This window comes from Leuresthes tenuis, unplaced genomic scaffold (genome assembly GCF_036924035.1).
Source record: "Leuresthes tenuis unplaced genomic scaffold, fLeuTen1.0.hap1 SCAF_9, whole genome shotgun sequence".
Lineage (NCBI taxonomy): Eukaryota > Metazoa > Chordata > Actinopteri > Atheriniformes > Atherinopsidae > Leuresthes > Leuresthes tenuis.
Genome location: NW_027325363.1, coordinates 4356679 through 4384058, shown reverse-complemented (window position 1 = coordinate 4384058; position 27380 = coordinate 4356679). Strand labels below are relative to the sequence as shown.

Genomic DNA, 27380 nt, shown 5'->3' with positions numbered 1-27380 from the left:
CCCCCTTTTTTCTAGTCAGGGGGTCTTGGCTTTTGTGCTGGTAGGTCATTCAAATCACAGAGCCTGACGCACAGATCCCGGAAACAAGTTTCTATTGTTGCATTAAAGCTGAGAGGGCGAGAGGGGATGGGCTGTTGCACACCAACTCAAAAGGCAGAAACTGAGGAGCACAGCTGAGGAGGTTTAGACTTGTTTCTACTCTAAAAATGTTTGTGTTAGATTCCAGTTTAAGGCTTCTGTTTATTTCAGAGCCAACCAAACCATGGACTGCATTTGCAGAAATGTGAACAATAAAGGGAAATAAATGGGAGTAGGACCTGTCATTCCATGTACCTTTCTCAGTTGTTCCATATTGTTGAATTATTGTTTTTACCCACACACTCTGTGCAAGAGAGTTTACTTATTCAACAGCACCCAACCCCAAAGGAGTGAGACGGGGCACAACATGATGTGACACGCACAGGCTTAATCTCTTCCTAATAGTGTGTGGTCCCTGTCTGAGCAGGGACATACTCAAGAGGTTGAGGTTGAGTGAATAACATTAACGCCTCTGATTGATGACGACTGTCAGGAACCTAAAGAAGGCCAGCAAAATGAATGACCTCTCAAAGTCCTGAGAACCGTTTAAGAAGGGAATTTAGTGGCAGAGACTTCGTCCTCCTCCATGTTTAGCTCTGTTTCTCTTTACTGAAGAGTCTGAAATTCAGTCGAGCCTGTGAAAAAATGTTAAAAAGCCTGGCTTTGTTTCTTCATAGAAATAAGCTCACATACCAGAGCAGGACATGTTTCCCATCCGCGACACAAGGTCAAGTCATGTCAGGAACTTTTGAGTTAAAAGAGGAAGGTTAGAAAGCATAAAAAGGAATGTGGAGTATAAAAAGGAGTGGTCAGAATAGTTCAAAGAGAAATGACAAAACAACGAAACATGTTGTAGTTTTTTTCCAATCTTAGCATTTCCATGACATAGGAGTCTTTTATCTTGACATTAAGGAGGGAAAAAAGTGACATCACTGGGAAATACAAAAGGCCTCTTGCTCTCTGCTGATTCCTGCATCCTCTCACCGCCTCACTCTTAACCTTCCATCAACCCTCCTCAGCCTCTTAAACACCACAGGAGTTGTATTAATAATATTACTTGCAGGGGGCAACAACCAGAATCTACGGGCTGCCTTGGTGCCACAATTTAGAGCTTTAGTGGCAGCCAGTGAATTAATGCATGCCAAGGGGAATCCCACAGGTCGGTCCACAGGGGTAAGGTCAGCAATAACCTCCCACCACTCACTTTATTGGCCTCCTCCGATTGGGATTTTATTAAATCTCAAGCATATGCAATTGCTCTTGCTGGGTGAAAATGGAATTTAAAGGCCTAATTTTATCTGAAATATGACAAAGGTTCTCCTTAACAGAACAGTAGTTCATCCCCAGATAATCAAAACACAATACAAAGGACTATATGTCTGTACGTTTCACAGTGAGACATATTTCTTGAGGATGAGAGCATATATAAGGATGTAGTGCAAGATGAATACAAATCTTCAAAAGCAGCAAGGAGTTTTACTCCGTGAACAACAAATAAAGATTACCATTCAACTCAATGAAACATGGGCATTCTTTATTTTTGGTGCCAAATTTTTCTCCTGAGACTGTGTTACAATATGCAAATAAAATGACAAAAACTAAAGGAGTCAAACTTGTAACAATGAAGAAAATGACTGAATATCGCTCAGACTGGAACGACTGAACAGAGGAAAAGGTTAGCTTGGAGGTGGACTGAACTTCATGGTTTTTAGGAAATTTTACATGATAGAAAAAATGAATTGATCCATTTTTTTCATGGAGACAGAATAAACAAACAATTCGACATCATTGTTATCAATAGTTTTCATAGGACAGAATAACACTTGTTGTCTCTAAGCCCTTGAAAGTGCATCATTTAGCATGAAGAAATGGAGTGTGCCTAAAAAGATGAAATAAAGTCTTTTGGTATTCTCGCACCAAATATGGCAACACGGACAAGACAAATTGATTAAAAAAGGGACAAACTTTGGTGTCACAACAGGGAGAGAACCATGTGAATGCTTTTCAAATTAAAGCCAAGTCTTGGACTTCATAAACATCCTAGTCTGACCGAATTTGGCTGTTTTTGGAGAAAGGCGATACAGTTCTGGTTCTCCTTTCAGCTTGCTTGATCCACTTCCGAAAATACTTCACCTCTAATGCCCGAGCAGCACGGACTGAGGGTGGATCGAGATCATTGCTGTAGCGGAGGTCCAAGTGATGGGCTCCTTCAGGAATCATAATAGAGACCAGGGAATCTGTTATGTTGTAAGTCACTCCTCCAGCCGACCATGGGTCGAGTCCTCCGTTGCTGAAATTCAACAACAGAGACATGCTCACTCAGATTCGGACACAGTACATACGACTCCCTTTCCAAGCAGCTGGAAAATGTTATTGTCCTTAGAAAAATATCTAGAATTTAATGCCGGAAAATGTATCTAAAAGAGCTGATGCATCTTAAAAATACTGACACCACCTGTAATAGTTCTGAAAATTAAAATGTTCACCCGATCTTGTTTGATGCCGCATTTTAACCGCTCAACAGTTTGGGACCTCGTACTTTTCCTTTCATTATGATCCAAATGTTTTTAATGGGCAGAAAGGTCAGTTTATCTCCAAGGCTATATCACAACATAGAAATGCTGTTGTGCAAAGTATGGCTTGGCAGTTTGTTGCTGAAATAAGAAAGGTATCGACTGAGAAATACTCCAAAAGGCTCTAAAACCCCTTATATATAAGTTTAGGAAGCAAATATGCGATGGACGGAAATAGGACACGAGTTCTCAATGGTGTTGTTATGTTCTATGGCCCATGTGTTGGCTTGGGACGAGACTGTGCTTAAAATAATCGACCAGCAGCCCATGTTGTCCATGGTCAAACTGAAGAGGAGGGAAATAGAAGTATTTGATGATAAAATGGTCAGTTAAGTATTTTTCAGTTGGGTGTGTGGTCTGAGCTCTCAGGCTACATCCATATATTCTCTCATACAGTAATAACATACTCCAAACTTTATTGAGTACTTCAGATCTCAAAAGACGAAAACCGTGAGGAATACAGCGGCGTGTGCAGCGGAGTAGTGTGTCACTCCATGCCTCTAAAATGATCTGCTTGAATAGAGGTCAAAACTAATCTCTGTGCACCGTTTCTCTGTGTTATTTTGACCAAAGCATGTCACAGACATTTAATTAGGACTTCAGGAAATTGTGTCAGGTTGTTAAAAAAGGACATAATACGTCTCCTTTAGTGGTGTCTCCACAGATTCCCTATGTTACGTGCACCAATACAGCCAAATATAATCAAGGATATGTTTTGAAAAGTGGGCTAAACCACTGCACAGTTTTCCATTTAGCCTCAGGCCCAGAGAAGCCCCCATTTCTAGATCGTGTTTATGCTTCCTGCTTGCTCTGCATGGTTGTAGAGGTCTAAACTTGCATTTACTGACGCAGTGATGAACCCTGATTTTCAGAAGTGCTCCTGAGCCCTATGCAGCTATTTCCACCTTCTGTTTTTAATGCAGTGCTGCCTAAGGGCCCAAGGAACACCAATGTTTCAAACTGGCTTTGGTTCTTGTTCCCTGTGAACAGAGATTCACACATTGCAGAACTTTCATTGCAGCCACTGGCCCAGCTTTTTGGAAAAGCATCACAAATTGAAAGAGAATCTTACATTTCTCAGTTGCAACATTTGAGATTTAGGCTTGGTACTATCAATGTCTTTTACCGTGTCCTTCACTCCAAACCTCTTCCACCAGTATGTTACCTATCACAGCATGCATTTTGTGAAATGTTAAAGTACTGCAACTCATATTTTTGTGTCAAGGTTTTGAAAAAATATAGATGTACACAAAATAAAACACAAACACAGGCTATTTTACGTCAATGTTTTGCCAATTAATTGCACCTATTCAACTTTCTTTTGGTTTTGTCTTCACAACATCAACACAACATCATGTTAATTGGCAGACTTTTTTTTACAGCTTAGCATACGTTATTACTGCATTCAACTAATGAGAACAAGTTTTTATTATGAGCTACAGTCAATTCAATTTCCAGTGGCTATTCTTGGGAGAACATGTCATTTGCCTGCAATAAAAGCTCATTAAAATCTGCAGTGAAATTGTTCTCCCGAAAGGAGACAAACTCAGAAAATACAAATAACTTTTCTGCCACAAGCAATCATTACCTGAAGATGATGTTGCTATGAGAGGCGATTTCCTTTCCCCCGTAAACAGTGCCGGCCCAATCAGCTCGCGGCCTGACACCAAACATGCCGTAACACCCGTCAGAGAAGGCCTGGAAGTTCCACTCCTCAGGTTCAAACATGTCCCGCACACCATCTGTGCACATGGGCATCACCATCTCTGTGCAGGCCTAGGAATGAGAGATTGAGCACATATTACCCCTAACTGGAAAAGCTGCCTGCTGACACCTCTATGCATCAATCTGTTCAGCGTGACAAGGCTGATCTCTGAGCTGTTTTATGCACCTGGTATGTCCAGCCAACTTCTCCAAGGCTGCTAGTTGCTGTATGAGATGTGTTGAGACAGGGAGAGCTTCCGGTGTAGTTATAGTAGACCTTCGCTGCTTGAGAGACACCATGCAGCAGCTGGTAGTCCGACACAGAGGAGTCGAAACCGAGATACTTGCACACCACCTTCAAAAGATTTTTTAAAAGCAATGCAAAAAAACAATGAGGGTTTGACAACAGCAAGATTTAAGCTAGCTATCAAAAGCTTCCTACAAGAGAAGAATTTGAATATTCAATTCCCTTAGATCAAAGTTGTTTACAAGACTAAAGACTGCTTTCTTGTAGCCCATAAAGTGTTTTTCCACAAAAAAATGTGGTGGCACCTGATTTGCATAAGACATTCCTTGGAATGAACTTGGATTTATTGCTCTATTCTTGGCACTAAAGAAAAAAAAACAACGTCCATTTATTTAAATGCACCAATCTGAATGATTTCAAATTTAAAGGTTTAGCTCTCATTACTCCTGTTTTGTTTGACCACGGTTGATTTCTCTGAATTAATAGCATGAATGATAAATATTTGCATTTGAGCTCTTGTTTAATTTCACTGAGTGTTGTTATGGTTGCAGAGGCAGAGCTGGCCATGGCTGTTGTTCTGCAGTCTTTGTGAAGCAGTGAAACTGGGCTCTCTTGTTTGGAGGTTGGAGGGGAGCTGCACCAGTGTGGAGTTTGTTACTAAGGCTTTTGTTTATGGGCTGGGGAGGAGTTGGTGGTCGATGGATGAGGAGGGCCACAGACATGTCCAACCAAAGATTTATACTGTGAAAGAAAAAAAAACTGCAATAGCTCCAAAGCATCTTCTCCTTACTTTTCAAATGGGATTAGGCTTATACATTCATCTCTGCCAACAGATTTCCCTCCTCTAAGCCCTCAATACTCCGTTCTCACACTCACTCAGATAATCACATTAGCTTTGTCATTAAAAAAGCTCCTCTTTGCACACACGGCCTAAACCGCTTAAACAACCCATAGGGGTCGCATACATTAAAGGCAAGGAGCCAAAAAAACTCAAAGTGACAATTTAGTGTTTATTTCACATGATGAAACATTCATTAGCTTGATAATAAATAACAAAAATGTATCACACCAGTGGAAGAAATAGATTCTTTTGAGGGCTCCTGAGAGACACTGAACAGAAAGTCCAGGGTGAAAAGCAGAGCTTGGTATATACACGTGACGTCCCAAGGTGACCGACGAATACACTGCACCAAGTCAATCAACCTATGCAAAACAGTTCCTGGGCTGTCACCTGCTCACTTCCATAAAAGAAAAGGACATTTTATAATGCTGATGAGAGGAAAAGCTTTTTAAAAAATGCAACTAAGACACAAAAAACCTTTTGTGTGTCATCAATCTCACACGGCTGGTGTTATTGTGGATATAAATGCTCTCTCAGATCAAGAGTCTAGTTAAACTTTGTTAGATTCCCATTCATACAAGTGTGTTGAGCTTTTGTTTGGTGGTCTCATGAGATGTGCTGGGCAAATGGCCTTTTTCTGTGGTGCCATGAGAGCATCCTCACAGGAACACCTCAGAGATCTGATGGAGTGTGCACATGAAAGAACATTTGGTACTAGGGAAGGGAGGAATGGTGGCATACTTGTTCCAGCTCTTCCAAAGAATACTTTAAATCTAAAAGAAACTAGATCCTTATGAATATTAATGAAGTTAGTTGACAGCTGTTGTAAACAAACGCTAGGACGACCACAACAAACACTTGTAACACAATTGGCTTAATCACACATTCAAGGACAGGTTGTCAGATCAAATTAGCCGCTCAACCAAGGTTGAACAAAACTCTTTGTTGCAGAGTGAAGACATAAAAAAAAAGGTAAAAACGATTAAACACAGCTGCTTTTCAACTGGAGAAACCTCTTCCAGAAACTAGGATTTTTGAGGGGTCCTTTTCTTAACCTCCTTCTGTGCGATCACATGAACTGGGAGCTAAACAAAAGTTTAGGGGAGATATTGTATGCCTAAAAACAGCCCTGGTAAGGAGATAGTACTTTTGAGATTACCCAGAATCCTGTGTGTCTTACAGCACTGAGCATTTCTGATCGGTTGAGTATTCACTGCAGTGTTGCACTGCAAGTTTGCCACAGCAATAGTTTTTAACTGCTAAACTCGACATTAAAGCTCCGACATTCATGCCTGCAACAATCAGATGGGCAGAGCTGGCACGCACCATGAGCTGCAGGTCGGTGGTTGAATATCAAAGTGAATGAGAGGCGGGTGAGAGCTCTAATTGGGACAAGAAAGCAGTGAATCTGAGCGTGAAAGATTATTTCACAGCGGTGAAGTTCCTATGCACAAATAAAAACACCCACAACCTTGTATAAATGCACAAAATTTTTTTTACTGACCACAGCTGAAGATCACTTTCTGCTTTGACTGCCTGTGTATGCAGCTGACCAGTGCGAAAGGCCTGATACTTTAACAGCAACTTTTCATGGATTTAACATGCCTAAATCACAATGTACCTGAGACCCCAATGGAAATATAAAAGACCCACATCTAAAATACTATTTTATCTCTCTAAACACAGCCCTGGGGCCTCTAAGTTGGAGGTTCTGTTCTGTTAAACATGTGCCTCATGAAGCTCAACAACACACTGATTTGAATCCTCGTGGCTATTTGTACCTGGATGGGCCAGGGTGGCAGTGGCTGGAGAAAATTGGCTTCATACGGGTAGTCCACCATGGCCAGATTCACCCACGTTTCTTGAAGCCAGTTCTTGAAGAAGATGGCATCAATCTTGGTTTTAAGAGGGGCACATAAATTGAACTCTTCAGAGAGCCACTGGAGACCAGACGCTGTCAAAAGAGATCAGATAAATGGTTGAAAGTTAGTAAACTATTCATTCTTCTTTAATGTGACCCACATTTAGATCTTATAACCTTATTTCTCATGACCTCAGGAGACTTTAGCAGACTGAGCAACACATCAGCAGCCAACATTAACACAATGTAAAAACATTCTGAGCCACTGTGATGAGCCAAATTCAGGCGGTTTATCCCAAACTGGGATTAAGATTACAAAGAAAAGACAACCTGCACGGCTGCATGTGATATAAATGAATCATATTTCAGAAATATAAAGAATTTTCACTGCAGCTTGTGTGTCCTGACTCCACTGTATGGAGGATGAAGGATATGAAACATATTTTGCTACAGAGATTAGCACGCCGAAGCAGATGACAGTGATGATAGCACTTCTTTATAAAGCACCAGTTTACTAAAAGATTTATAAGCTGCAACTTGCATTTTCATTCATTTCAAACCATAAATAATTCAAACCAAAACCAGGCTTTTAAAATGCACATGTTAAACCAACTGAAATCGTACAAAATTGAAGCTTTTAAAGGAGCTAATACACTTAGATAATGCAGATGGACACTGAATCACTCCTCCATGTATGCTCTGCACATGCTCCAAAACTCCATATTTCTGCAAAAACAGTAAAGCACATGTGTATATTAACACAGCTCAGTAGGACTATGCGTAAACTCGTGGTTGCCGAAAGCATTTCATGACTGTCAAACTGCTCTGATAAAATTGTGATTTTATAACCGAAAATCACCATTCAAGTAACTTAAAGATGTCTGTGCAGTGCTTACATATACGATGATCTCCCACAGAAAATGTTAGAGGCGGCTGAATGTCTTGAGTGTTTCTCTGGTTAAATGGCCTCCTTGACCTTTAACTGTATCTCAGATCAACTGTCCATGAAACTGTGCACACTGAGATAATAATTCTAATTATTATTCATGAGAACAACTTTTTGATGTTTAACCTGCTCTATGATGATACTTTGTCTTTGTGGCTACATGCTAAATTACTTTAATTTGAAATTTATTTATCAATCTATTTACTTTTATGTGAAATTAATTTGAATCTGTTTAAGACAGACGTCAAGTGATGCAGCGTCAGCAAAACCTTAATAACAAAAACTTGCATCAGATGCAAACAAAAGTGGCCCAAATATAATTCAAATGAAGACATTCACCACCACTGAGGACTTGATAAGAAGTGCCATTGTGCTCTGTTGTTATCTTTCTGTGCATTTATGATCTTATCGAATTCTTCTTGTTAACTTCAGAAAATAAGTTAAAGCAACGTTAAAGTAAAGTTAAAGTAAAACCAGTGAGCTTTCACATAGATCATAATCTCTTTAAGCCTCCTCCTCCTGATGACCTGTTTAAATTCATTTCTGAACATCTTGTTCACATTAACAAATTGGCTTAACCCAGTCATTCAACAACAACTAATCAAGCTATTAATTACAGCTTCTTAATCCCTCTCAAAAGGCTCTTTATTAAAAAGCAGGAAGGCATCATTTTTATTGGTGTGAAGTAAAAAACATAATAGTACTGATAGCGCTGGAAAAAAAAAAAAGGATTCCCGTTGGTTTAGTGCAACTAAACAGCCAGACAGACTGTTTCAATCCAAATTGTAAAACACATTTCTTGGAGTGTAGCAGAAAAGATCAATCATTAAAGCATCACTTACCAGAGGAAGAGACATTATTAATAGCCTTCCATGACCTTCGGATGTTCGCATCACAGTTAGAGCCACTTCTGGCAAAGTCTTGTGTTACTATTTTGTAGAAGTCTCCACATGGCACCATCCCAGGGAACTGCCATATCGGAGCAGAAGATGCTAGAGCTCTGAAACACAAGAAGAAGCACAACTGTTTCTGTTCTTCCCAGACAATGAAGGCAAAACTTCTCATTCCCTCATTATTCCAAACACCTCAGTAAGTGGGAGTTTGGCAGGAAGGCTTCAGTGTGTGTGTGGACCATTATCTGACTTTATCTGACTGTATTTAAACAGATCTCTGATCATATTTTTCTTGCAAAGAGGGCTTGTTTGTATTTGGGTATGATGCACTAATATCTTACCCAACAACTAAATTGGGGTATTTCATCCGGAACCAGGCAGCGAGCATCCCTCCATAAGAACCTCCGACAGCGATGACAGGGCTGTGCTGAGCTCCAGGTAACGTGCTCTTAAGGTTTTGAATTAGTACCGCGAAATCTGCAAGGGCCTGCTCTGAGGTCAAGTAGCTCAGGTGTTTGATGTCCTGCAAGTACAGAGATTTACCATAAAGTGTCTTAACATATATTTTATTAATACAATAAATAACTTTAAAGCATGGAAGCGCAGAAAAAATTATAATTAGATGTACACCTGTGAATATACATCTTTACTTACGCTGTAAGCGTCTTCTCCAAATGGCAACGACTCTCCATAGTAACGATGTTCTGCAAAAACCAGCATGGCACCCAACTCCTCGGCTATTTCCCACATGAAGCCCTGAACAGGAATCAATATTAGGTGTTGCATTAGACTGAGGATTATGTACAATGTAAACATGCAGCACAATAGCTAGATATTTACAGTGTTGTTGCAGAACCAAGAGATGTCGCCTTCATTTCCAGTGTAGAATAAAATAGGTCCACCAGGCTGCTGCCAGTGTTTGTCAGCAACAAGGTATCTCTGTTTGAAGGTGCCATCCTCGAGAAATCCAAAGTGATCAATCTGTAACCAACAAATACAGAACAATAAACATATTACTATTTTATGTTAATTGTATACACTGATGGAAGCCCATCCTCATTCCTGCCATAGATAAAAAAGATTCTGAAATTCAAAAATTTAATTCACAGCAATCCCACCTTAAAGTGCAAAAAAAAAAAACAGCCACACTGTCATATTTTCAGTGAATGCTGAAACACCTCTACTGTGGCTTCAATGCTTCACAGCCCTGACACAGAACGCAATAAGTGACATTTTCTTTAACACTTCAGTGGACTAGTCTGCCAAATTCTTACAGAATTCTCAACTCAAGGAAAAATGCAGAAAATCCCAATCGGTAAGAAACTCACAGCTCCAGCTGCCAGCCATTTCAGTCAAAAATAAGACTCCAGTTTAGCTTCATCTTCCGAGCACGATAATATGTGTCGCACCCTTTCTTACAATAGTAAATACAGCTTATAATTGCATGTAAGTTTGCTGCTTCACAAAAGTTCCTGATGGTAGGCCAAAGCCAGTCTTTTCTTTTCACTGCAGGGTTTAGTTAAGCTCAACCAGACTCTACCTGCTACCACACCAGGCTAAGAAGCGGTCTCAAACACCTACGGTGTGATGGCCATTCTTCATACACATGGTAGTTTTATGCAGTGCAGTTCTAATCAGCTGATCCTGCTCATGGTGCAGAAAAAAACAACATACAATGGATAATTAGAGAAAAATACCTACTACTGAAAATAACCAAAAAACTAAAACTAACTGAATAAAGTTCAATATCCAGAAGTACAAAGTGGTCCCATATTTTGTACTTTTAACTGTGCAACTGTTCCATGAGACAGAAGTTTCTGCATCAAATTCATATCCAAAACCTTAGTGTAGGACCAGGCTTGCTTTTACTGATAACCTCCATCTTATTCTGATTATCTGCATATTTAATAACAGATAAAACAGGCACAATAGGCACAGATAACATAGGTTCTCATAAGCACAAAGGAAGACAACAACAGATTAACTTTAAACACTTTTGCCAACAGTTCTTTATTTCAGGATCGTGTAATGTTTAATTTTGTTGATTAAATAAAAATTTATTTCACTCAAAGAACACCAGATATCCCATGTTGTTAAGAAAATCCTCCCAATGAGGCTCAGAGACAGTTAACACAAAGGTTTAATCTTACAGCAACGAGACAAGCCTGCGCAACATATCACAAAGCTGAGGCTAAAATGATGCTTCTGCTACAAAATCATTAGCCACACAAGGTTATGAGGCATTGCTGTAGTTCCCTCCTATTACCATCTTTGTTAGGAGAGTACGGTGGAGGTAATAACAAAACGTCATATAAGACGTCTTTGTTCAGTCGATCAAGGTTCATACAGAGGACAGAACTAGCAAAGATGGGAGGTGTCCCGTAATCTTCCAACACCCTGAAACATTCTTTCACACAGTACTTCTTTTCTTATAGTATAACCTCATGATATCATAAATGCTATTGTTGTTATTCTGCTAAATAAAGGACACATTTTCATAAAATCTGCTGCCTCCTGTGTTGAATTAACCTAAAGGTTTATGAGACGCATGCACTACACATTCTACTGTGATCCATCAACAGCACTGAAAACGTCATTTTTAAGCTAATAATAATCAGTTTTTACTCATGTGCCATTTGTTGAGCCAATCCTTGTTCTGCCTTTGGATAACAATATCATACACTGATACTGGGGGGCTAAAAGAACTACAATAACTTATGATTACAAGTTAAAATTAAATTAGGGGCTCATCTGGACACAAAGCAAATAATTCACTAAATTAGAGCTTGATGACCCAAAATATAATCTAAGGATCAGCAGAAGACATTGTTTTTGGAAGCTAATTACACTTTTAAACAAAATGCAAGAACATGACATTTTAGGGGATTCCCCAAAGTCTGCAGGAGCTGCTACAAGCATGAAACGCGTGGCCCCGTGCCAGGTATGGCGTTGTTAAATGACAGTCCTGATGTTGGATTCTTGGGTAATTAGCCCCAATTTGTATTAAAAAATGTTGGAGCCAATTTAAGGGAAGCCACATTAGTTCCACTTTAGATGAGCTCTGAAATATCCTTTCATAAAACCTCAGGGATTCTGGGTATCTTCCCCTATTCAAGCATATTTCCAAAGGCAGAGAAAACAAAAACTTCACAGAGAAGACAACCATGTGAGGGTTCTGAGTCGTCCAACCCTTGAAACAGCCCCAACACTTAATACAAAATGTTTCTTTTTTGTTTTTCCCCATCGCCGCTCTCTTTCCTCCTTGGTGGATACAAAGGAGGCAGCACTTTTATGAGCCAATGACAGCAAAAAGCTTCTGGGGCCTCAATGTGTTCATTCAAGCCTCGACTCCTTCACACTTGGCAGTGCTTTTAAGGGCGAGGAGACTATGAGACAGTTTAAAGGAAAAGTTCAGTAGTCTGGCAGCAGAACATTTCAGTGGCATTGGTCACCCAAAAGTGGAACGCTGGAATTTTGTGAACAAAGCGCTTCGGTGACTTTGTAACCTTTAAAGTCATATCATTTGCTCAGATTTTGTGTTATTAGTTATTTTCTAATTAACACCAGGCTTCTCAAATGAGACATTTCCAACTTTGGAAATACAACTTTTAAGTAATTCAATAATAACTGAGGAAAATATTCAAATAAAAACTACGATCTAAAAGGGAACATAAACCTGACTTCAAATATAAAGTGTTGCAGCAAAGATTATGTGAGAAGTCTTATCCGGTCAGTATCCAACAAAAAAACTGAATCTGGTTTCATAACACATCCACACCCTGATAAGTAGTGCCACCATGTGGCTTCAGCAGGCAACACGTCAGCAGTTGGCTTCATTTTAAGTTCAGCACCGCACATCTTCTAGGCCAATATGTTAAGTTTTCCACAAGACAAGAGCCTGCATCTGTTTTCCAGTAAATGGAGACATGAAGGAAAGCAATGAAGCACAAGCTCCGGTAAACTACCGCAGTTAATTTGAGGATGCTAAAGGACACTTCCATTCATTGTCTGGAGGCAGAATGCAGTGAAGAGGATTTCCTGATGGCAACCCCTGGATCACTTGGTGCTCTCTTCATAGTGGTTTGTACTTCAAAACACTGAAAAGCCTGCATGATTAAGGACTGTTTTTAGATAACAGCAGATTTGTTTAATTATTGTACTTGCCAGGAAGAAGCAAACAATTTCTAGTTGATGGCAAACAGAAAACTACATGAGATGAGACTGGAGGCGCAAGAAGGGAGGAAATGGTCTTAATCTTCTTGTCAGCTTGGCTGATTAGGCAGGATGCCGTGGGTTGGAACAGGTGTGGAGCATTGTCCTCATATCCAAACAGTGCTGAGAGCATTACCATGAATAAGAGCACGGAAACACCACCACACTTCATTTCAGTCAGTCAATATTTGCATTCATGTTTTTGAGTGATCAGTTAGTTGTTTGCTCAGTCAAACACTAGTCAGTGTTTCCTGGAGTTTCCTAAAGTGACAAATATGATATTTCTATGTAAAACAATCCAGCAGCACTTTTGCAACTCTTCTGACACAAACGTTCTGTACTTTGCAAATATACACTATTCTTTCAATTTGTGAGTAACACTCCCATAAAAACTTAGTTACCTTGTGTTTTACGACCAGTAACTCTGCATCACAGGTTAAAAGCACAGTGCAGACTGTGTTGAATTATTCCTGCTTGCTGAAAACTTTCTTCACCCTGTAATAACAAGCATGACTCTTCGAAAGTGCTGCTTAAAACTGCCAAGCATCTTAGTCAGCAGGAAAGTGGGCTTAACTCATTGCTTTTTATTGAGCAGGAGGCCGGCAGAACAGCTTTGATGCTCCCTGGTACTGAATCTTTAGGTCTGTAGAGCTCAACTTAAGGGGTGGAACATCATTCTTGCAACAGATTTTGATTTATTGGATTTTTTTGTTGATGTGTGGTGCAAAATCTACCAGACATCTGCAACCCTTTGTGGCTTATGGATGGGGGCATTGGCATCCTAGTTAAGACTACTTGCATTACGGTGGAAATATTTCAACACCAAAAGGTGACTCAGAGCACATTTGTGCAGATCTGCAATGACTATTCTACTAAGGACACAAGTGGGGAGAAACCATACCAATAACTAACCATACCGTACCCAAGAGCTCAAGCTTCCCCCCAGTCATCTGTATAAATGAAGAAAGCAACTTGCGAACGAGTGCACGTTTATGACTTCTCCTGAGTTTTCATAATTAGTAGCTTATCTTATTATAACTAATCACAACAATTAAGTTAACACCAAAATGTCAAAGACTGTTCTTTAAAAGTGAGCAGTGCAAGTTTACCATTAACAGCAGCATCTCTGCCTGCAGGGCTAGAAAAATTAGACTCAGACATGTGATTCTATGAGTCAGGTTCACAACTCACTTCCCCAAAGCAGAGGTGACTGAACAGGCCGACAGGACACAGGCTATAAGATAAGAAGAAAAAGACACTAAACAACCACAGAGAGACACAGGCTGGCTCGAAAAAGATACTAAAAAAGATAAAAGATTAGCTTGTTGAGACCCAAATTGACCAATGAAACACAAACTGAGCCAAGGGAGACACAAAACTATTAAATTAAAATGCAAAATTAACAATTCTAGTCATTAAATATCCATAATATAAGACACAGAAATTATCCCAAAGAGGCACACAACGGCAACAAGGAAATAGAAAAAGTCCAAAATGTGACACAAAATCAGCAGACACACAAGAACCAAAACTGACAACAGAAAGAAGGAGAAAAAAGGAAATGCAATGACCACAAAGTGATCATATCTGCTGTTTTTTGCAGTTGTTTTGTGTCCCTTTAAGTCTGGGTGTCTTCTTTCTCAGTAGCATACGAGTTGGGGCCTCAAACATGTCTGTGCCCGGAGGCTTCTTGTTTTGACTAAACCCGCTGATGTGTTCTGTGCCACCATATACCGCTCAACATGCAACCTGAATCTCCATGAAGTAACAATAAAGAGAAAATATAAAGGCTGATTAAAGATCTGTCAAACCCCCATGAGGTAAAGCGTTTCACATTCACTGGGCCCCAGAGACCTCTTTAGGCTGAGGGCCAGGAAGGATGGTTGCAGATCTGCTGGCAGCAACAGAGCCAATTGTGATGGTTTTCCCTTCACTACAGGAAGCCAGATGGAAACACCTATTGTCTCCAGACACAACACATGAACTCCTATAGAATTAAGTACAGTGGGAATTTTAGAAAGAGCAAGTGGTGCAGTTATTTGTATACTTCAAACAATGAAGCAAAGTAATGCAAGAGCGAATAAATGTGTGAGTAAACGAGTTATATTTTCAGAAAATATCATCTTGTACCAAAAGTAATCCTACTATATTTTCATTAGGTACACACTCTTATTCTTCCAGGAAAATGTGCCATAGATTTTCTCTCACACTTCTAAAATCAGTTTTTATAAGATACAAATCAAAGCTTTCACGGAGAAGTGAAAGAATAAAGTGGAAGAAACCAGTGAAACAACAAGCAGGTATCAGTCTATATCAAAGACATGCTACTTAAAAAGATAAATGTTGAACTCACCTTCTGGTCAAAGTAAAACGTTTTATAGCTGATGGGAGGCTCACTGGAGTAACGTAGCCCTCCCAGCCGTGTGAAAAGTTGCGATTTGAGGGCGGTCACGTGTAAACAAGCAAAGCACAATGTTATGATGCAGGTAGCTGCAATTCTGTCCAAAAGCTGCTTCCTAACCACAGCCATCATTCAGCCACTGTCGAAAGCAGCCCTGAACCCGTGGATCTTCAGCGTATGATTAACGCGGTCGCATGATATTAACTGTGCTTGCACTACGAGGAGACTTGTCCCATGAAGGAGAGGAAGTGAGATCCCCCTGTCAGCAGGTCCAGAGAGGTGTTGCCACTCAGCGCGTGATCTAAACTTAGCAGGAGAGCTGGGGAAGTCCAGTGGCGAACAGGAGGCATCAGGTTGAAAAGTTTTCCCAACGATTTCACAACTTTAAATGCAGTCAACTTGCAGTCTTGGATGTATACAGACAGCAGACGCTTCTTACTGTGTGTAGTTCGCAATGGTTGATGGGAAAATGAGTTTTATGTGGGCAAGGCGCCGCTATATCGTTAAAAAATATCGCTGAAACTGCCTGTAATGTCCTCAACGACTGGACATGTGTTCACGCACCAACAGGGACAGAGTCTCTCAAGTTGGAGAAATGCCCGAGCCACATTTGATGTGTATTATTTAATGAGTATTCAGAATATTCACTGAATGGTACTTTGGAGCCACTGAGGTGCTAACATGAGTGATAGCGACATTTAACGAAAACTTAAATTGTCGCAAACTATAAATAAACAGAAACAGATAAAGATCTATCCCATTTCCTCGTGTAGAAAAATAGGTATTTATAAGCATTCTTCTTGCTATCGTATAGTTTTACACTGAACATTAGGAAGGAGGTAACTAAACTTGCTAGCAAAATGCTGAGTCGGCTTGGCTAAGCTAGCCAGGGACCGTCCTTATGCCACGTGACCATCGCTTTATATGAGTCTGTTTACTTCCGGTGAAGAGTTTAAAATAAGATTTTAATAAAAGGAAATAAGAAGTATTAACAAGGTAGTCAGGTATTAAATATGATCAGAATTACCTAACGTGACAACAAATACAAGTAATTATAATTACATTCAATTAGACTGTGTCAAGGATTTCTTAAATTGCCTTTTTTTTTTATTACATCTCTGAATTGTGGCAGCAAAAACTTACAAAAAAACAAACAAAATTTAATACACCTGCATAGTTAATGCCAGGAAATGTTTTAGGGTAACTTGACAAGTTCTAAAATGACAAGTTTTTTTGTCTCAGGGTACCCGCTTTACCAACTGTAAACATAACTAATCTTTGTTCTGAATTACACTTTGGTCATTTTTATTTAGACTTAAACATTTTGAGTGCATTTTTTTATATTTTACAAGAGCTTTTGTAGCAGACCTGGACTTTGTGCCAATGCAGTTTGTGTCTCGGCCCCTTGATTAGATTTATTTAATATGCAGAATACATTTTATTACCATCAAAGTGAATCATTTAAGTATAATCCTGAAGTGTACAGATTAAATAACATTTTTTGTAGTAGAATGCATTACTTTAAAAATGACAAAATTACTGCTTGTTTTTATGAAACTGAATGGATAATAACAAGAGTATTTCTAGTGATGGTCCCAAGCCCGGATAAATGGCGAGGGTTGCGGCAGGAAGGGCATCAAATCAATGATGCGAAGTCGACTCGTTGTGATGACCCCTGATAAAGGGATTGGCCAAAAGAAGAAGAAGAATGGATAATAACAAGACAAATATACAATATTTAGTGTAATTCTTTAATGTTATACAGAGTATTTTAGTGGTTATTTTGTACACATAAATGAAAATAAGCACAACAGCATTTCCACTGTATTTCCCATTATTGTTGACAGGTTGATGGAAAGGATTTACCATGAGTAACTGCGATGAAATCTAAGGTAAAAGGCAAAGAAGGATTCTTGCCATTCTTACAAAGGGAATACTGAAAATACAAAATTATAAAAGCAAAGTGCAGAGATGTAATACAGAACGAAATCTGTACAACAAAAGACTAAATGTCACAACAATTTAAAAAAAAAAAAGAAGAAGCTGTGCAGTATATGGCGTTGTGCAACACAGTAGATTGCAGTTATGGCAAATAAATCAATGGTAGTTTTAGACACTACAAATAATGGGTAACCATTCTGAACAATTAAAAGTCACAAAAAAAGCATATGAAATACAACTAGTTATACAGAACTACATGGACATACCCCTTTAAACAATTTCATGTCTAGGAAGCAGCAACAAATGCAGAAATACTCACATATATGAATAACAAAAGCAAAAAAAAAGAGAAAAAACAGCTAACATTGAAAAATAATTCTCAACTACCTATAATTTCCTCTGATAGCGACCTGTCCAACTGTTTTAAACTAAATCAACAATCACAAGCACCGCAAGTATACTAAGAAATAAAAATAGCGTCACAGAATACTGTAGTACTTGTACATGTGTTTCGGTTTGTTATTTAACATAAAAACATATTCTAGCAGCAAGTAAAAAACTTCTATTGGGAACAAATATTTCACAGTTTGTAATGACAGTTGCAAAATGAAAATTTGAAAGGTAGTAACATCGATTCTCATAACATGAGAAACTGTATGGGGAAAAAAATGTGCAACAGATTTTAGGGCAATTTTGCAAAGCTTGATCAAACTTGGTAATCTCAAAAATGTATTGTACTGTATGTAAACATATTATCAATAACTGGTAACGGCCAGTGATCACAGACCAATTTGTCTGCTGTGGGATCTGTGACAAAATACCTGGCAGAACCTTTCACTCACGTAATACTGCTGGTGAATATTGATGAAAATGGATCCTAAAGCCCAAACAGGAAAATCCTGGATTTCAACATAGTGAGGCAAAAATGAAGCCTCCCCTCTGCTTCCTGGATGCATCAGACAAACACTTCCTACTCCAGTGAGGATAGAGTTCTCATCAATGGCAGCATCTTAAACTGCTTGGGCCAAACTAAAGCTGACTAACTCCCTTGTACGGCTTAAAAGAGGCATGGGACTAGAAATGATCAAACTAAGAGGTGGCTTTATGCCATCTTAGTGGGACGGAGGCATTGGGGCTCAGCCATCCAACCTCTACAGTCAATGGATACTGAGTCACTACTCAGTACCCACAACCAAGCAGCTGAGCACCCTTTAATTGAGGCTGCAGCAGTTCAAATAACTGATGGTTTTCCCCTCGCCGGGCATAGGGGTAGTGTCATTGTTATCCAGCTTGTTCTGCTTAGCGTCCCGAATGAGTTCACACGCCAGGTCAAGAAAAAGTTTCTCAACGTTGTCAGACTCTTTGGCTGACGTCTCCAGATACAGCATGCTCTGAGCCTCAGCGAAGTCTTCAGCCCTCTGCCTGAGAACCTCCCTCTTCTCTGCCAGATCAATTTTATTACCTGGAAAAAAAAAAAAAAAAGAGAGACGATACATCTGTAAACCAACTGTACAAGTGAGTGTCTGGCTTATTGTATCACAACAGATCATTCTGAGTGTGACTGAGCAGTGGTGGGTGTGTGTGTGTGTGTCGTCAAACAGATGGAGTTGGAGGTGTTTGTATGTTCCTCCGTGTGTGGGATGGCTTTCAGGGAAGAATCTGAGCTTTCTATTCAAGGCAGAAATAATTATTTTCTTAGAAATGACAAGATTTTTAAAGAAAAACCACAAGAGTGGTTTTGTGTTTGGCAAATCTCTTCATAAGATGTGCTGCATGGGAGACGGTTAACCCCAATGAAAGTACAAAGTAAAGCTTTCTTACCGACTAATATAGTCACCACTTGGTTGTTGGCATACTGCTCAATCTCCCTCAGCCACTCTGGAAGGCACCTGAAGGAGTCCTCACAGGTAATGTCATAAGTAAGAATGAGGGCATTGGCACTACGGTAATAACTCTGAGTAATGGAGCGAAATCTCTCCTGTCCAGCTGTGTCCCATATCTGCAACTGGAAAAGACAATAAACAATGAGGGCAACTGTCCTTCCAAACCACGATGAAGCACAGATGGATGCTCATTTATACATTTAAAACATCAATGTAATCCTGTCTACCTTGACCTTCTCCCCTTTGATTTCCACAGTTTTAATCATGAAATCTACTCCGATGGTAGCCCCTTGTCCAGGTGGGAAAAGGCCCTAAAGTTAGAATCAAAGTAAAGATGTAAATTAAATACTCTCACACTCTGACACACAAAAACTTAAACAACTCGGATAAAAATACAAACCTGAGTAAAGCGCCGGACGAGACATGTTTTCCCAACGCCAGCATTTCCTATGAGAACTATTTTGAACAGGTAGTCATAATCTTCCATGCTCATGCTAAACTGTGAAAAATACAGGAACAAAATTAAATAAGAAGTGGTTAGTGGAGACACGAGGAAGGCGAAGAGTTGTTGTGAAACTGGAACACAGGGCAGCATCTTCAGAACTCCAATCACAGATGACATTTGACCTGAATAAGATTCCAGCACATACTAAAGGATCCTCAGAGTGTGAACACTGAATTTATCCTGAAATTTCAGTTCTGCAAGTCTCAGTTCATTGAAATAATTTAATTAAGTTTGTAATACCCCCACAATCTCTGGTGCTGATGTACAGCTTGTCCATTGAAACACTACATACTGTGGATTTTCTGACAGAAAATACATTTTTAGCATCATACATGTGCCTGTGAAGCGCATAACAGGCCAGTATTCAGCTGAAGGAAAATCTTTTTCTTCTGGTGTGTGTTTACAGGCAACAGCTTGTAAGATGCATGTAAACGTAGATCAGGTTAGTACTGCAGCACAGTTACAGTTCTGCAACTAACCGGATAAATCAGACCTAAACCCGCATAAAAACGGGATAATCACGGTAAAAAGCGATTTTGTTGAAGCAAACAAACTGTTGCTTGCAAGAACGTACGAAATACTGACAATCTAGCCAGTTCGGGTGCATTATTTAACCCCAGCTCGCATGCAAAATTAAAACTCCTCCCTGTGTCACGTTTCCTTTTCCCCCTTTACTATTGTCAAATCCAAAAAACTGCAGCCTCTGATGCATATTTCATCAGAATTAGCGTTTCAACTCCAGCCAATAAAGATTAATCTAGAGTCTGATTTAATAGCTATTAGGGCGAAGCTAGCAACAGTAGCAACTAGCAGCTACCGTGCGACTCTAGCCATTTTGGCACAATCTGGAGATGCAGGAGTGAAAATCAGAGTCAGCTCAGCGGATAAAGCCAGGAAATCATTTGCACTTACCAAAAACACGGGGATATCCCCGCACCTTTAACTACTTCGTATGCATAGGTCGCCCCTTCAAATCGGCAAAGCCGCAGCTGGGCAGGGCATAATTCCCCTGGCTGTATAGTGTGTATCCTCAGCAGCCCAGTAGCAGCAGCAGCTTGTCTGATAAAGGAGGATAGAGGAAGAGGAGGGAGAAGGAGGAGGGGTAATGCACTCAATGATGTCATTAGCTCCACATCCACTCATATACTGCTCTACAGTGCTGCATGTTACTGCTAAAGTTGAGTTCTGATTCATTTCACAGCCCCTTTTATTCCATAACTTTGTGTGCCTTTCGGCTCTTTTGTAAGACTTTGTCGTTCATAGTTGGGCGACTTTTACTTCGAGCTACTACTAGCTTTGCCATTTGTAATTGATTATAATCTGACAATGGCTGTCTGGGTGATTATCCGCGTAAATACCAACGTAATTATGCATTAGTAGTCCTCAGCAGCTTGCTATGAATAGCAAGTTTTGTCTTCTGGCGTTGGTTGCTAGGAAACTGAAGAGGTGGAACTAAAGCAGCTCTCATTTGTTTTTTCCGGACGTTTCAAGCCGTTGCACACTCTGTCCTTGACTTCCTCGAAGAGGTGATAGCTTGAAGACGGGAGTACACAGGCCGAGGTCACAAAAGCTGCAGATTTCAGGTTAATATTATCGTCATGGGGTTTATTCCAGACGAGGGGAAGTCGCTTCCTCCTCCAGGAATCGTGAACAGGAACTCAGTGTGGCTGGCCGGAGTTGGCTGGGTGACCGCGATGCTGGACAATGCTATCAACCACAGGCCGCCGATAAAATCAGGTTAGCCTTTCTGCTGTTCTCAGCTCAGACGTGTGCAGAGATGGTGGAAACAACAACATTTGCAGAGCCTTTAACTGCTGTGCTAAAAACCAACTGTCGCTTTGTTTGTCTCTCCTCTTGTATGAAAGTTGACTCAATTTTACTCGTTTTTTTCTAGTTTGAAAGGTTCAAATCAACGATTGCTTGTAACTATCACGACATGCGCTTAAGATTTAAGATAGAGTTATGACGTTTGTCTTGTTTTTTTTTTAATTAGGGGTTCATCGACAGGTCCTCCTGTCAACAATTGGCTGGTTCATCGGCTACCACATAACAAAATATGAAAACTACACCTACGCCAGACTGGATCGAGATATGAACGAGTACATCAAACTCCACCCAGACAAATTTGAACCAAAGGGTAAGTTATGGTGCCATATTGTGTTATTCATACCTGTATATTGTGTTCAAAAACAAAGTGCTGTTTGATGAACTTTGCAGTTACAAATGTACCCTCTCACAGAGAAGTCTCATTACAGTTTTTATTTGTGCTGATCTCGGGTCTGGCTTTTTAACGTTTTGAAACCCCACACTGTGTAGTTTGCTGTAACATAAGTTTTTGTTGCTATGTGACATCCTACAAGCTTGAGTAAAGGCAACTGGACTTCTTGGTTCATGAAGAGGTTTCACCTCTCAAACTAAAGGTTTCTTTAGTTCTGAAATCTAGTTACTCTTACTCAGGCTCTCAGGATTACCATGACCTGGATCAATGTGAAATATTGAGCCAAACTAAACTTTGAAGCATGAACATATCATTTGAGTAATAATGCTGCTTTTCTCTTACTTTTGTCCCGCCAGAAAAAAAGACCTTTGCTGAGATTGTGGAGCCCTTCTATCCTGTGCGCTAAGTGTCCCTGGCTGTAGATGTGAAAAAGGGTGGAAGACGAAACATTTGCTGACCATGATGTCTTGAGCAGCCTTTTTGTGAAATCTGTCATATATTATGAAAAATATAGATCTGTAAATAAAAAGAAATACCCTATGTTTTCTGTCTGAAGTATTTCTGAGTTCTGACAACGATGACGTTTATTTTCTGTGTTCATTCATAAAAAGACAACAGCTGTCTCATGATAAAAATATGTTTTGATTGACATATATATATGTGTATATACGACTATAGAGGCTCGTTTATAGTAGACAAATGAAGAGATATAATTGATCAATTTTGGCAAAGCACATTTATTTTGTATTCAACGAGTTTGAAGCTTTAGGTCACAGAATGAAAGCAATTCAGACACTTAAGATATTTTGCCATCAATTTGCCACTCCGATTATGTCCAAGTACTTCTCAGTGAGGCTCTGAGTCTTCTTTGTGAGTTCACTCATCACAGAAAACAGTCCTCTCAGATGGAAGTGGAAGAGGGCTTCAGGATCAGTGTCCAAGAGAGACTCCAGGGTCTTATCAAGGTCTTTGTTCTTGGTTTTGAGGTCATCTTGGAGAACCAGACTGCTCTCCACTGTGTTTCTGATGGCCTTCAGCATTATGTAGCTATCGTACAGATCTCTGCAGGTCTCTTCTGCTGCTTCACAGTCCCACACCTCATCCGAGGGCACGTCTCTCAACAGGCTTGGCAGGAGAATGGTCTGCTCCATGTTGCAGACGGCTGAGCTGTATCGTTTCAGAGTCAAGATCAGGCTGTTTCTGTTGAATCTGGTCGTGGCAGACTGCATGGTTCCCGTTGGATGTGGATGGCTGTTCTTCAGCTGTGGTGGTAGGCAGAAGTGTGCAGTGCAAAGCCGTGAAAGCAGACACTGGTTTATATTATGAGCCCCGGTGGGTAGATCGAAGCAGTTACGCAAGTGCCTCATCCGATGCACTTAGTGCTACATGGAGTCAAACCCTTATCTCTATTTGAATTACACAACCCACGGTGTCTGGGGAATTTAATACTTTCTGAACTGTTGGGCACCAAAATGGTCTTCTGTCAAATCATTAACCATGCATACCATCATGTTTGAACAAGCTCATGGTTTTATTCTGACAAAATAAGAGCACATGATTGTCAATCTGTGACCCAGAATAGTGAAACCTGACTTAAACGAGATGCTAAAAAGCTCAATCAAATACAGAATATGAATCATAAAAAGTTTCTGAAACATTCTGGCAGTTTGTTCCACACACAAGATGTGGACTTGTGGTCACAAGATGGCAATCATGAGCTCTTTCAGTTGTAAAGTGTCTAAAATATACATGCATCAGTTCTCTACTGACAGTCAAATAACATAGCTCTACATGTTACATGGGCTATTATAGGTTTTTATATTCTGTTCCAAACCTCTCATCTCTAATTTTAACATAGCCTCCAGTTTTTGCAGCTGAACTATGCATAACAGTGTTACATTTCTGTGAATCACACTAAAAGAAAAGTCAGTCATTTAATTGAGAACAATTCAGTTTCTTTGTTCATTTTAATCTGGTAAGAAATCCTTTTCAAAAGTGTATTTTCTTCAAAAGAGAAAACCAAGAAACTTTTTTTAAAAAGCGTGATTTTTAAGGCAATGTTGTAACCTTAGTGGTAGCAAAAAAAGTGAAAAATGACATTTCCTGTGCATAATGCCAGCTACCTTTACATTTAGTCACTTCAGTCCCGAGTTTTTAAAGCAGCAGTATAGTTTTCATGCAGATCCTGCAGGATTAACAGCACAAAAAAACAGCAGTTTGAATCTCAGATGTAAACCATACAGCAATAACTCCATAAGTCTATAATTATTGCTGCGAGTGAAAGTGGTGCATTTCATATTTTTGTAAGGAATTCACTTAGTTGGCGGTCCTAAGCAGAACTAATGAGAATCCAGTTTGTTCAATTATAAATGACTAGAAATTATGGATGAAAATGAAACCAGCTGCTGTTGAAACATTTTCAGCTAAAATAGTTTCTGCTCTCTACGTTATGCCTGACGGTTCTACACATATAGAGCACATGGGTTGGGTTGGGGTGTTGCTGTGTCCCCCTGGCAACATGTAGCAAGAGTCTGGACTTGACTTCTCCCAGCACAGTCTTATAATCCTGCTTGTAGATTCCCAACTCACTCAACAGCTTTGCTTTGCTGACCGTTGATGATGATTTCCAGGACGTGAGTAAGATCCATCATCTTAGAGAGCATTTCCATGATGTCAGGATGCTCCCTCGCCCCACTGATGAACTCCTCCAGCGTCAGCTCACCTGAGAGGATAAAAACTGATTAAATACCATTCTACACATTTTGAATATTAGATAGTTATTTTCATAATGGGAGTTATTAGCTCATGGAATCCAGAAGCACATCTGATCATGATGGAATTATTTCCAAAAATATCCATGAGCTTACCTTCTCCATTGACATCGATTTTCTCATAAATAAGAGTCACAATCTCCTCTGGAGGGACTTCATAACTTCTGGTGATATCTTGAATAGCCTGAAAGAGGAGTTTTACATACAAATTAAGCTTGGAGTGGATCATCAGTCTGAAGTAAATCAGAGACATAAAAAACATAAAGCAGGTCAGTAATGATGAACAAAATAATTAAAGTGGTTCCACTACATCTCTTTCCAGCCTTAACTGCACTTAATTAAAGTACCTTTCATGATAAATAGTTCATGACCCGGATTAACTGGTAGTAGAATTACACACCAACAGGTGAAAATGTGTCAAATGATTAGGCTGGTTGTGCGACCTACTCACTCTGTGAATTAGGTTACATTAAAGGCCAAAGTTATCCCATTGGATTCGATGGAATGTCTAGTTCCTGACATGACACCAAAGCGTAATTACTATCTCAGGGAAAAAGCTACTTGATTCAGGGAAGCACAAGCAGCTCACTTCCACAAATGGTAAAGTGTGGTTCTGCAACATTCATAGAGAATGCACCCTACCTTAAATATAGTCTCCAGTTCATCCTTGTCGATTTTTCCATTTCCATCTTGATCAAAGAGCTTGAAGTACCACTTTAATTTCTGATTTATTTCTCCTTTCAGTAGCAAACTTATAGCTGCAATGTATTCCACAAAGTCTATATATCCATCCTGGGGAGTAAAAGACAAAGGAAAGACCATAAATCTCTGTGCTCAACTGCAACATCAAGATTTATTCTAATAAAAAATTTTGAAAATTGAGAATCAATAAGCCTTTCATCATATGCAAGAACTCCTTCGGCTATGTGGTTACGAGTAAACATTTACTGCATCTATGTTATCTATCCACAAAAGAGTTAAGGACTCCCGAAGCACAATCTAACCAAGTTGTTTCCTCTCAAAGAGGTAAATATCATTTATAAAGTCCTATTCCTTTTGAAATATTTTACCGTCAGATGCATTCAAATCTACTGTAAGCTCTTTATTTTCTACAACCATGTTGAGTAATGGTGATTACACAGAGGTGGTATCAGCAGTTAACCAAGCAACTATCTGTGGCTGTCTGGATCTGTATTGTTAAGGTTATTAATGAAAATGATATATAATGATTTCTTACCCCATCCATGTCAAAAGTAAAGAAGACTTGGTCCACATAACTGCTGGCCTCCTCTGTCATACCATTCATTTCAAGCATTGTCTTTAACTCAAACAGTGTGATGAGTCCTGAAGGAGATTCCTTCATGAATTTTGTGTACCAGTGGTGCATGTCCTCCTCCAAGATATCATCCAGGCTTGAGGCATGGGAACCCATTATTCCTTTAGTGGACTGTGATCTTTATCACGAATCCTGCAGAGAGCTTCGTCACGAAACTTACAATGAAAGTGCGACTGGAAAAGACGGCAACACCGACACGTCTGAAGATGACTGAAAGCTGATGCAAAGGTAGCCCTAATCTTTAAGCTCAGAGGGGAAATAACCCTTTAATAGGATAACAACAAAAGTCTTCCTAGAACGGCTGCACTTTGCATACTTGATGACTGACGTAAAGCTGGACTTTTGTCAAGAGGGATGTTCCAAGACTACAGTTTTGTGTAATGGGACTCGGATGTGGAGCAAAGGAAGTTCCCTTTTAAAGGGTCTGAAAAAGTTTTCTCTGAAATGCAAAAGTTGAGATGGGGGGCACATAGTTAGCTCTTAAGCTCTGTTATATTAATATTTTTGTGTTATTTTCTCGAGTCTTTTTCATCACTTTTGTTCAACCAATGTAATGAAGCACAAATAAAGATAATTTAATTTGAGAGAAATATTTAATGTTTTCATTTCTCTGTAACAGCAAGTGAAAACCATTCACAATATTTACCCCCCCCCAACACAAAATGTTAAACTAATGAAATTTAGTCAAATAAGGTCCATTTCTGTTTCCAACACTGAACCAAATCTACAACAAAGATAAAGAAGAGATACATTGTTTCATTCGTTTCATACAGACTCTAGTTATTATTTTCTAGAACTGACACACAAATTAGCATTTTTTTCCCCACATTGCTAGTGTTAAGAGATCAAATTAATTTAGATATTTCAATATTTCAAGAGGAATAACTACCATAAATAATTTACAGATCAACTACAGATTTTCCAGTTCACAAAAGTTCATTTAAAGGCACAATTTAAAGCATTTTTTGTG

At 39.5% G+C, this 27380-nt stretch overlaps 5 protein-coding genes across 5 annotated transcripts; 1 reads left to right on the top strand and 4 right to left on the bottom strand.

The window, feature by feature from the left end:
• Positions 1-1585: 1585 nt before the first annotated feature.
• On the bottom strand, positions 1586-16436 carry prcp (prolylcarboxypeptidase (angiotensinase C)). Its single transcript, XM_072391957.1, has 9 exons — positions 15709-16436; positions 9984-10124; positions 9798-9899; positions 9485-9666; positions 9093-9250; positions 7225-7397; positions 4543-4710; positions 4240-4427; positions 1586-2368 (listed from the first exon to the last, which is right to left on the bottom strand). Exons 1-9 carry the CDS (start codon positions 15886-15888, stop codon positions 2119-2121), a joined length of 1542 nt encoding a protein of 513 aa, XP_072248058.1. The 5' UTR covers positions 15889-16436; the 3' UTR covers positions 1586-2118.
• A 1054-nt stretch (positions 16437-17490) lies between these two features.
• rab30 (RAB30, member RAS oncogene family) lies at positions 17491-21178 on the bottom strand. The gene is made up of 5 exons (XM_072391958.1): positions 20998-21178; positions 19981-20079; positions 19808-19891; positions 19519-19702; positions 17491-19159 (listed from the first exon to the last, which is right to left on the bottom strand). The coding sequence occupies exons 2-5, from the start codon at positions 20071-20073 to the stop codon at positions 18909-18911; spliced, it is 612 nt and encodes a 203-aa protein (XP_072248059.1). The 5' UTR covers positions 20074-20079; positions 20998-21178; the 3' UTR covers positions 17491-18908.
• Positions 21179-21571: 393 nt separating this feature from the next.
• Positions 21572-22843, top strand: ndufc2 (NADH:ubiquinone oxidoreductase subunit C2). Its single transcript, XM_072391959.1, has 3 exons — positions 21572-21822; positions 22079-22222; positions 22660-22843. Exons 1-3 carry the CDS (start codon positions 21684-21686, stop codon positions 22707-22709), a joined length of 333 nt encoding a protein of 110 aa, XP_072248060.1. The 5' UTR covers positions 21572-21683; the 3' UTR covers positions 22710-22843.
• Positions 22844-23020: 177 nt separating this feature from the next.
• Positions 23021-23613, bottom strand: thrsp (thyroid hormone responsive). Its single transcript, XM_072391956.1, has one exon. It carries the CDS (start codon positions 23530-23532, stop codon positions 23116-23118), a length of 417 nt encoding a protein of 138 aa, XP_072248057.1. The 5' UTR covers positions 23533-23613; the 3' UTR covers positions 23021-23115.
• A 740-nt stretch (positions 23614-24353) lies between these two features.
• On the bottom strand, positions 24354-26511 carry guca1c (guanylate cyclase activator 1C). Its single transcript, XM_072391955.1, has 4 exons — positions 26312-26511; positions 25717-25866; positions 25171-25258; positions 24354-25025 (listed from the first exon to the last, which is right to left on the bottom strand). The coding sequence occupies exons 1-4, from the start codon at positions 26504-26506 to the stop codon at positions 24889-24891; spliced, it is 570 nt and encodes a 189-aa protein (XP_072248056.1). The 5' UTR covers positions 26507-26511; the 3' UTR covers positions 24354-24888.
• Between the last annotated feature and the right edge of the window lie 869 nt (positions 26512-27380).